The 12,296-nt window shown below is 32.6% G+C and overlaps 1 protein-coding gene across 1 annotated transcript in view; it reads left to right on the forward strand.

Moving 5' to 3' along the window:
- Positions 1–12,296, forward strand: part of Pfrx (6-phosphofructo-2-kinase/fructose-2,6-biphosphatase) — a 141,301-nt gene continuing 129,005 nt past the window's right edge. The window contains exon 1 of the mRNA XM_089636441.1: positions 1–527. Coding sequence (XP_089492567.1) covers positions 338–527 — 190 coding nt within the window. The 5' untranslated portion in view covers positions 1–337. The remainder of the gene's footprint in view (positions 528–12,296) is intronic.

Genomic DNA, 12,296 nt, shown 5'->3' on the forward strand with positions numbered 1-12,296 from the left:
ACTCCGGCTCCGGCGGCAAGGTCGCTAGCTCCGATGACACAGACTGCGGCGCTCTGACGAGAACGACATTACATACAATAATAATTTTGCGTCAGTTCATTCCGCGAGCTCTGCCGCGTGATCATTCGATACTGCTCGTCATTTATGCGCTGTAATCTCGATCATTTCGTGATTATTCGTTAATATTGTCTCATAATTATTTTTAAAGTTTTTGACATAAACAACTAACAGTGCATCAGCTGATAAACGTCAGTTTATTACCTGTCAAAGGGAAGGGTGGATTTTAAACCTGTGTGTTGGTAGAGTCATGCCGTGATCCTGTCCTGACAGAAGTCAGATGGATGTGTTAAGCAGTTCTCCATCCCTGCGGCTGCGCACCATCAGTGGCAAGTCCAGCGGAGGGAAGAAAAGTGAACTTCACAGGACCAATGAGTTGAGTTTGTGTACAAGTGCCATGTCTCCGGAGACTAAAAGATTACTTCCTCCGACTACGGAGACCATCATGACGAAGCCGTTCCCCATCAGAGGTAAGTCAGCATACTATGTTCCCTGAATTTCCTGCTAACATTCCCCGTTAGACAAACTAACCTCCAAATTTAAACGGTGAAAATTATTAGTTTTTCGTGACAATTGTTTATATTATGTGACTGCAAGGATGAAAATAATCACTCCTCTTTACAACGTATTTGCATTATGTAAATATCTATTGTTTTGTAACGACAAACAGTAATTAAATTATCGTTCAAAGAACAGTTCCAAATTGCAAGAATGAAATGTCAGAAAAAATTGTACAAGCCTTCGTCTACAAATTATGAGAACTATTACTATCATAAATAAATGATTACAATTAAATTTACATTTTATTCATATAATTAATAACCATAAAATCAGCTGATAAGAAGTCAATTCCAGAAAATCTGACATAATTTTACACACTTGATGTATGATTTTTCCAAAGCTTGTAACGGTGCCATAGTATTATTAATTATGATAAATAGTAATTACATTAGGAATGTACAGTAAAATACTAGCATTCTATGGTTTATTTATCAATTTATCACTAATCACTACAGAGTTTTCTAACGTCTTCAACCTAAACCATTATCGATAAATGAAAGACAAATTTGATTTAGTATATTTTGTATTGATAGGTTATCATTTTCGCTGCCTCAGCGACGAGGACCGTGAGGATATCATAAATTCAAAACTCTGCGAAGTACTAACAAAAATCTATTGAATTAATGCACGAAAAAAATGTATTGATTAAAAATTATATCTATGCACTTCAATCCATATTATGGGGTGCCTACTTTGAGGTGTACAGTGTTTACACCACAATGGTCAAGCCATCTGCTAGTTAAGTTAGTTGCTACCTCAACGACAAGCTAGTGTTAGTATCGTCTTGCTGGAGACCAAAATTCAAACACTTACAACTTACATAATAACATTTTATAGAGAGATCATTGAAGAAGTTTCATTGACGAAACATGAAACATATCAAGACACAGAAAAATAAAAAGGCAACGGTCTCAACTGGGAATCGAATCCAGGATGTTTGTCTTACACCGGGACACTGTCTTACTTGTTCTGTTTCATTTTCCCTTTAGATTTATTAGTATTACATATCTTCTTTTTAATGATATATTACATTGATGGGAATAACCTTAAAAAGTTATTCCAATAAAATTTTATAGTTAGCTATTTAATAATAATTATTAGATCTGAATATAGGTACTTCTCATACTCTCACTTCCTTCTCGTCTTTCCCGTGTAACTTCACATTAACAAAATACAATAATCATCTTAATTTCGTTGGCGGGTCTGTGATTGTAACTCTGATTTGTTTTGAATTTAATTGTCATTTTCAAAATTGGAACTGATTATGTCAAGAATTCGGACCTACATATAATGTAATATTTTTTCATCATAAAGTATTTTAATTCCACATTTGAAATGTGTATTTCTTTTGTTTAAATTTCTTACGTTAATCTTGACAAGTAAAGTCAGATTTCGTGATTTTTCAAGGGTCTGCACTTTTCTCATTTCTAAAAAGCTTCATTTACTAAGTAACTAAATTACTCACAAAATATCCCGTGATTTTCACGGGTCTGCGCTACTTTCAACATGGAAGTTAACACATACGTCTTTTATGTCATGTGGTATGCACAGCGGATCGTGGTGCCGCCCCTGGCAGTAGTTGTTTGGTAGATGCGAAGCCTTCAAACTCTATTAGATTCTCGAATCCTTGTTTTATTACTGTAGGATCTGTTTTCCAGCTTATTTCCAAAATAATAATAATAATAATTCTTTCCACTATTATTTTGTGTCCTATAATCTGGCATTCTTTCTAGATGTCTTTGAGACTGAGAACAGAATAATGAAAAAGTTTTCACATTCAAAATTAGATACCCGAGTTAATGGTTCATGAAAACACTCTCGTCCTGACTGTCGCCCAGTTGAGGGCGCTCGCCTACACCCATACATGAAGAATTTTCCAAGCCACCGTAGTATAAGTGCTAAATATGTTGACTATTTTATTTTATATCCTATTTTCAATTTTATATCATGTAATTCGTTTATACTATGTATGCTCTTATATGGCAGGCAGAGTATTGCACTCACCGCTGAATTAAAAAAAAAAACATTATTATTATTTGAATTCGGTTTGGTTTATATTCTAACCTAGTTCCAAAAATGATACATCATTAATCTGTACATGAAATCTATTATAATTTTTATCAATTTCGTTAGGAACTGCCAACAAAAATGACATTATTATGTCATATATTCTAAAATAGCTCTTTAATCTTTGCGTAAGTAGTAGGTAGGTACTTAATATTGTATTGAGTTGGTAAACAGCGTTTGACGTAAATAGCCAGATGATCACGTGGTCCGCTTGGTTTATCTCTCTGTGCTGCGTCTGACTTGGTTCAAGGCGATTAAACACTACTTCTGATTCCTGATCTCCTGATCCCAACAATCTATGAACTGAATCTTAATAATTATGGGGTGATCACAATGCATAATTGAATTTCGTGTACATATTACATATTATTTATTTGTTAAATCACGTAAGAGATCAGTTGGATAAACCAATAAAAAATGCAACCAAAAGTTAATCACAGTGGTAATGAATTTACTTTAACCTCACTTAAGGCGATGCACTGCGTAGTAATGCAAAATCATGTGTTTTTGGTTTGAAGAAATGTTTCATATGCTTTAATTAAATACTGCGAGTAGAATACATCTTGGCCTTTGAAATAATCGAGTATTTTTTATATAAGGGTCAATCCGCACCAAATCATCCAGAAAATTTTGGATTTGTCACCCACCATCTCAGATTTTGATGAAACTTTAAATTTTTAATCCTTCCATATAGATAAGAAAATATACCAAATTTTACCTTCCTACCTCAACTCGTTTTTTTTTATGGGCAGTTGAAGTTTGGGCAAAATAAGCGTTTTTACATATTCCGAGCACTCCGGAAGAGCTTGTACCTTCAATGAAAAAAAATTGTATCTTTGTCATTTATAGTGCAAATGCAATGAAAATTTTCAATATTATCAAGAAAACTATGCTGATTGCAGAAAAAAATAAATAAACCCTTTACATTTATCTACTTGACTTTAAAAAATTACCAAAAGTAATTTTTTAAGTAATTTTTGGAACGGAAAAGGTACTTTACAAAAAAGCAATATCTCGGGAAGGTACAGTGTTAATGAAGTAATTTTTTTTTTATTCATATCTACAAATAGCATAGAATCACATACAAAAATAAAATTCATGGCATTTTACTTGCTTCAATAAATAAAATCCATTTTAAACTTTTTTCAAACTTTTTGTAATTTTTTTTTTATTCTTATCTACAATAAACATAGTACAACCTAAAAAAATAAAACTCCTGGTATTTTGTGTGCTTCACAGTGTAGAAACGTTTTTAAAATGAGAAATCTTAATCATACAGAATTGTTCCAAGTTTTTTTAAAATCTAGATACTGTATTTGCAAATAAAAAAAGTCAAACTTATTCGGTCCTTTACAACATGCTGGTAAGCTTGCAATGTAAGCTTAAGGCACCAACAAAATAATGTACCTTGTTCCTTACCCTGAATGCATACACCATAGCAATATTTTATAACAAGATCAACTTTTTAACTCTTTTCAATACAAAGTTAACTCTTTAAAAAACAAATACAATAAAAATAAAACAGGCAATGTAGGATTAGGTTAAATGAAAGTACATTACAATAATATTGTTTACAAATAAATTTTCAAGTTCATTTTTTACTTTTATTCTTGATCTGACCCATAAGATGATTGAACTTTTGATCAGCATGATGAACGTCTTTTTCAAGAAAGTAGTAAGCTCTTCCTGAACCTTTTGTTGTGGGAGGGTCAACGATATTAAAAATATTTTGTAGTGGAACAAAACAAATATCTTCTTTTTGATGTGGCCAGTAAAAGGATGGAGCTGGGCCAAAAGGATGCATAAACTTGATTGATACATCACACTCGTCTTCATCTTTGGAAACCACAAGTCCAAAAAACCAATGGTTGTCATATACGCAAGCTACATAAGAGTTTGTACAAATTTGTACCATACTTAGTTGCTCAGAGCGATTTCGTTCCCCACTGAAGTTAAAAATCAAAGCATAATCTGAATCTGAACTTATCCTTTTTGTGCCAACTTCATTTTCAGACAGAGGAACAAAGCAGTGGAAACCTCGAGTGCCTGGTATTGTTTTAGCTTGTGAAAAACGCTGCTGTAATTGTTGCCTGCAAGTGAATAAGCTTTCTTTTCTCAGCAAGTAAAAATATATATTTTCTACTCTCGACTGACAAAACTTAAAAGTTTGGTCTACAGTTGTGATAGTGTTGCCAGGGCCAAGTTGCAAACTTTCTCTAGTTAGAAGACGTTTTACTGTTCCACCTATTCCATCACAGGGAGATTTCCCATGACTCGTAGCAAAAAACGACCAACATGCTTTCAAGTTGAAGTCTTTTTGATGGTGACACAGATTTAAAAAGTTTTTGCAGTTTTTATATTGCGCTGCGCAACCATCAGTAAAATAATGAACACTTTGAATTTGGGGAAATTTTTGATTTAAAAATTGAGCAACAATTTTTTGAGTTTCGTAAACGAAACTTACATCATGTTCCAAGTCATCTGAAATTACACACAAGCTTGACACTGTGAGATCCACTGCCAGGCTCTTCACAAGTGTAAATTACCACTGGGTGGAGTGAACAACTGTCTTGCGTCCAGTGGTAACCCTGGACTTCATTCTGGATAACATAGGAGAAGTTTTCACTGAAGTCTAATAACACAACAGCTTCATTTATCTGAAGCTGTGCTTTTAGGGACTCTTTGAGATATTTTGATTGATACTTTGTTATAAAAGAATGAGGAAGAAGTTTTACAAGACTCTTCACAAGATGTTCTACATATTCATGAAAGGGAACTGTAACTGAAACCTGCTGTGTTCTATCAGTAGTTACCCATGCACTGTATGTAATTTCATCTTCTTGGTCCCATTCTTCAAATTTTTCTAACAAATGTTTCTTAAGATTTTCACTAGATGTTGAACACTTATCGCAATGTCGAAGCATACAGTCTCTATTGTTCTTTGAGCACACTAAGTAGTCCATTAAATCATTGTACGTTTCTTCACTGTCACAAGCATTAAGAAGCAACACTACATTTTGATGAATTGCACAAACGCAGACAGAATGAGAGCCTGGAGAACCTACTGGCACACACCATTTGGGACGTAACCAACAAAATTTCGAAATCCCAATTTTTGAAGCAGGGTATTCAAACTTGAAGGTAGCATAAAGTTCATTCAGGTTACAAAGCAATAGTCTTTTTTGTTCATAAACATTTTTGGTTATGCTAACTTTATCTTTTTTCCCTGGCATAACACGAGAAAATTCATCGTTTTGGTAGAAATTTTTAACCAAAGTAACTGTTCCTTGGTCTAATGGTTTTCCTTTTTTTGGATCAGGTAAAGCAATGATACCATTTTCATTTAGTAGCTCTCGTGCTTTACGAACTGAGTATTCACCAACACTGAATTCTTCAGCAACCTTTTTTCTACTCCACGAAGTTGGAGCGAGAGTTAGAAGCTGAATTCTCTCACGGCGTGTAACTTGTGTTTCCAATTTTTTTTTAACCAACTCAACAAGCCTGTCCATGTCATTAGCTTTTTCTTGAATACATCTTGGTATTTTTGCATCACATTTTACTGGGGAAAATTCTTTTTCTAAAACTTTACTTACTTTTTTCTTTAAGGTTGAACAAGCAGAATCTAACTTCCGTTTAGCGTAACTAGACTTACTGTGGGATGGTATTGCATGTAGTTTAAATGGAGATTCTCCAATGTCAGTTAAAGAAGTGTTGATTTCTTGTAAAAAAATTTCTTTGTTTAAAACATTTTCAACTTCACTTATGTCTTCTTGAAAAGTGTTAAGCTCTTCAATTTCATTGTTAAGGTTTTGGCTCTTACTAATTTTTGCTCTGCATGCATTACAAATTTTTTGTCCATGGATTGCTTTATTAGTTACTTTTAGAATGGTATTAATGTTCTCGGAAAATTCCAAGGATACTGTTCTTAAAGTTTTTGTAATTTTCCTTTTGTGGCTTTGGAACGGGTCAAAACAAGCTTTTTGAAATGTTTCATATTTATTTAAGTTAAATATTCTGTGGTGCTCACAAATGTTGAAAACCAAGTCTGTAGATACAAAACTTCTTTGTTGAATAAGCTTTTTTTCAAATTCACTTAACAAATCCACACTCGTTAATTTCTCTGACTTAGTATAACTTTTTTTGTGACATTCAGTACCATTATGTTGTCCCACACTACATTTAACTAAACTTGTTTCGATTAGAGACATTTTAACAACGTACACCATAACATGAAACAACTACTGTATTTATATAGATGATCACTGCTTTGAAGCTGACTCAGAACTAAGCATGTCAGAGGAAACAAAGCATGTAGTATCCTGCAAACTTAGTGATGAGGCAGATAGTAATTTTCATGTTCTGTCTTGTTCTTGTTGCAGATACATCATTTCCATGTAGTGACTTGTCTCTAGGACTGTTTCTTTGATATTAGTCCATTCATTCAACCTATATTACTAGCTATATACCTAAACTATAACTTGCCCAATTACAAACTAAAAATAGATATAAAAAAAATCACAAAAAGTTTGAAAAAAGTTTAAAATGGATTTTATTTATTTTTGTATCTAGATTTAAAAAAACCTAGAACAATTCTGTATGATAAAGATTTCTTATTTTAAAAACGTTTCTACACTGTGAAGCACACAAAATACCAGGAGTTTTATTTTTTTAGGTTGTACTATGTTTATTGTAGATAAGAATAAAAAAAAATTACAAAAAGTTTGAAAAAAGTTTAAAATGGATTTTATTTATTGAAGCAAGTAAAATGCCATGAATTTTATTTTTGTATGTGATTCTATGCTATTTGTAGATATGAATAAAAAAAAATTACTTCATTAACACTGTACCTTCCCGAGATATTGCTTTTTTGTAAAGTACCTTTTCCGTCCCAAAAATTACTTAAAAAATTACTTTTGGTAATTTTTTAAAGTCAAGTAGATAAATGTAAAGGGTTTATTTATTTTTTTCTGCAATCAGCATAGTTTTCTTGATAATATTGAAAATTTTCATTGCATTTGCACTATAAATGACAAAGATACAATTTTTTTTCATTGAAGGTACAAGCTCTTCCGGAGTGCTCGGAATATGTAAAAACGCTTATTTTGCCCAAACTTCAACTGCCCATAAAAAAAAAACGAGTTGAGGTAGGAAGGTAAAATTTGGTATATTTTCTTATCTATATGGAAGGATTAAAAATTTAAAGTTTCATCAAAATCTGAGATGGTGGGTGACATGGCCTGGATGATTTGGTGCGGATTGACCCATAAGTCTTTTTATAAACCCAGAAAAAAATAGTGTATAGGCCTATGAAAACTGCTTTAAAGTTCAAAATCTCCTACTTACGAACCCATTTTCGGTTATGATTTTATTGTATAATGTGGCAAATTAATTTATTTATAAAATGATCGGAAAAAATTAAATATTTATGCCTGAACATCCACAAAATAAAATAAAAGGCACTTTTTGGCCATGTTTTTTTCTTGCATAAATCAAAACAGGCGGATGGTGTTAAGCGGGAATTTAAACGTTATCGCCATCTACGCAAGGGTTGTTATTGATAGCAGCTCAATTTAAAATATTACACGACGCAGTGAATCGCCTTGGTATGTTTTAAAGCAGAAAAGAACATTGAGGTATATAGATAGAGCTAACATTGGCGTTCAAAGAATGGGCCACAAACATCGGTTAATTGTCCGCTGTCAGCAGTGAAATACCACGGGCGTCCGTTATAACAGCTCGCCGGGCATAGAGAACCTTAATCACATTTTTTCCAGTTGCCCTATAAACAAATCATATAAAAATTTCATCCCTGACCTATGGATATTTTGCCCCCTATAATATGGCATATCTTTTGTCCTCTGTCGAGAAACACGTATATGAAGTCATATCTAAACGGATAAAAATGAGTATGGCCTATTTATTAAAATTCTGTTAAAAACGTGATGGCAAGCCATTTCCTGATAAAATATTAGTTCATTCAGAATATATCGGAACACGTGATCATGCAGCTATGGGGCCGTTCAAGTATTATGTAAGCACTATAGGGGGGCAGGGGGGTTTTTGCTTTGCTTATTTTTGATGACATGGGGGGTGGGGGGGTCGAGATAGTGATTACGTCAGCACTGCTCAGCAGTAGTTATTTTTTTTACACATTGGCAACCCACACATTGTCTATGTTTGAAACCGAATACATATTCGGGGATTCCCACAAATAATTAATACGTTTAGGTACTCGCTTAAAAAACAGAATACATTAACAGAAAAATGCATATAGGTACCAATTTTTACGTAACCATGGGAGGGGGGGGGGGGTAAGAGCTTTGTTTACTTTTGGTGACAAGGGGGAAGAGGGGGTAAATAATTGTAATAAATCTGCTTACGTAGGTAATACTTGAACGGCCCCTATCCTGATAAATATAATAACGAAATTCGACAATATTAGAATTTTTATGAACGCGTGTTCCAACATCCTCGCAAGATATTCGTATATTATTGAAGGCCTGCATTCCCGTTTTTAACAGGAATACGAATAATTTTACCAGATTTGTAATAAATTAGCAATAGTTTACATAAGTAAGTTATCTCCATGTATTTAACGGTTTAATTTATCATTGTATTAGGGCAAAGGTATTAATTTTTTATCTAGTATTTAGTACATATTTTTTGTTTCATGTACGAGTATTTATTTTATTTGTTTGTATATTTTACATGTAGGTACAATAAATTATATCAACGTTTTTTATTCATTGTTGCTTCAACTTACTAATAACTACAATCGTGATAACAAAACAAGTGTAATTTTACCTCTGAATTAAAAACAAATGACATCTTGAATTTTGTGTGTTTAGCGAATTTTAGATACACATCATGTAATTGTAGGTACTTGTAATTACTACAAAAATTTAACCTACACTAACAAACATTCCACAATCACCTCAATGACACTGGCTAGAACACTCCTTTGTGGTGAAAAGCCATTAAAAAATTAACTTTTTTTCTATGGTTTTAGTGATGTGTTTTCTTTTTACATATTTTTATTTGGAAATTATTTTATTCTATTGTGATATTCAGTTTCGCATACTGGACATATGTGTTTAGGTACTTTGTTTATTTTATTTTATTTGGTTTTACGCCCAGCCGGGCTTTTACATGGATTTTAAGAACAGAATATACCTAGTAAGCTATCGAAAATTATACACCGAGTTTTGAAAGCATAAATAATATTATACACATGTTTATATCAAGAGCAAAACCAAATTAGAACTAAATCAAAGCAAAACGTTATAATTACCAGAGATGTGCTTTATTTCAAATAAATCCATTTCAAATGGAAATGCAAAATGCAAAATAGGTATTTTCCATTTTGCATTTTAAATGCTTTTCTAAAAACCATTTTGCATTTTGCATTTTAAATGCTTTTCTCAATGCATTTTCCATTTTAAATGCTTTTTTGCAACATTCTTCCTATATACTATCTCCACTCATATTTTTTTCATAAGCCCCAAATATCAGTCGTTCCTCAGCCTCGCTATGAGAGATAATTTACATTTGTCAAGTTGCTCCCTGGTAGGAGCCCTGGCAATTGAGTGATACCATTACAAAAAATACTAATTATTATTTTTTTAGTAAACTAATGTTTAAGACAAGATTTTTTATGCATAGCACAAAGGGTAACAATTATTTAATAAGCAATAATTATTAGCCTGAAACACTCATCCACATTGAAAAATCTCCTGATAAAAGATACATGACGCCAACTATAATAAAGCCAAACCAAAATAAAGTTGGTCGATCATTTTTTTTTTTTTTAAATAAATTTAAAATAAACCAAATTTAATAATGTCATTATCAAACTGTCACTATCATAACTGTCACTAACAAACTCAAATGAAAAAAAAAATTAAATGGAGTTCTACGAATTAAACACCAAAACAATAAATAAAATTGGTTGTTTCAGGTGAAAAAATGTAACAAGCAGTAATTTTTGAATGAAACACTAGTATATATTGAATTATTTCGCGGACAAGAGATAAGCCGCCATAGCTCAGTGGTCAGAGCTGTCGACCGGAAATAGAAAGGACACGGGTTCAAGTCCCGTTTGCGTCATGTATCTTTTATCGGGAGATTTTTCAATGTGGATGAGTGTTTCAGGCTAATAATTATTGCTTATAAAATAATTGTTATAAAAATACTGATTCAAATACTGAACATGGGGCCATGACGCTGTAATATTAAATGTTAGATGGCAGTTTCTATGTTTTTACGTTGGCAACATTAGTCCCGCGCAAATTTTTTGTGGTTTCATAAACCGTAGTCGTGGTGTTTTTGGATTTACCATCATGTAATATGTTTTTTCTACATTGATGTCCATTATTAAATGACGAAATTGTTTAAAAATTCTATAATTAATTTGATTGTTTGACCTGAGAAACCATTTTGCATTTTCAATGCATTTTGAAAATAGGTATTTTGCATTTTGCATTTGAAATGCTTTTCTAAAAACCATTTTGCATTTTGCATTTTCAAATGGAAAAGTTTTGACCCATTTCCATTTTGCATTTCAAATGGTTTTGGGTACCCATTTTGCACATCTCTGATAATTACGTACTATTTATTATTACTAACAACCATTAATCTTTTAAAATTAAGTATAATTTACGAGTATGTAGGTCATGCAATAACTATTTATAAAAATGTTTGCGTATTTTCGAAAAAAATTGGGGTTTATTGAACTTGTGTGTATCTAGTAGTACTTTATGAAACTATGAAGTAAATGAAATTCGCATTTTAATTATCTTTCTGGAAATCGTCGAAGGTCAGTAGGAATGTAACACAGACATAGGAATTAATAGACGAGAAGATAATGGCGAGGGGTAAAATCAACTGTTGAAGAACGAAGGGAGTAAGGCTGACTGTGATTCGTCAATAAATCAATCTGACAGTAAATAGGCATCTCGCATTATAATATCACCATTTAGTTCTTAAAAGTAAAATCTGCTTTGAATGAATAGACATTTTTACATGAGAGCGCAAATTACTCGCCACGTTATGAACTAATTTGCGAAGTCCAAATTCGGCAAAGTAAGGCGGCTTCTATTTTCAGAGTCGTAGTTAGTTTCAGAGTATTTAGTTAAGACACTTTTACAAATGTCTCATAATTTACTTACCCCAGTAAACAACGATGAGCACACTTGAGAATCGCTACATTGTGATATGATAGTATATGTTTCTAAAACTGATCCATATAATACGGTGTGAATAAGCTTAAAATAAAGTAAAATAATGCTTACTTATGGAATGTAATACGACAATTGGGTTTATTCTCTTTTTCACATCTATTTTTACAAGTTTTCATATCACAAGTCAACATTTTGCCGTGTTATTTCGTAAAATGAACCGATGATGCCTCGACCATAGTTCGCACAAGAATGATGACGTCACGTTTTCAAATTTCACTTGAGGCCATATGCGAGCCCAGCCGGCTCAATGGAACCGGTATGGGGAGTGGGGATAATACGCTTTTAATCACTTAGGGCAGGTCTACTAATATGCATATGTCTATGGAATGTAAGGAAAATTTTGTAATTTATTAGCGATGGTTATAATCACTA

Source organism: Hesperophylax consimilis, chromosome 10 (genome assembly GCF_061612785.1).
Source record: "Hesperophylax consimilis isolate HC1 chromosome 10, BYU_Hcon_1.0, whole genome shotgun sequence".
NCBI classification, from domain to species: domain Eukaryota; kingdom Metazoa; phylum Arthropoda; class Insecta; order Trichoptera; family Limnephilidae; genus Hesperophylax; species Hesperophylax consimilis.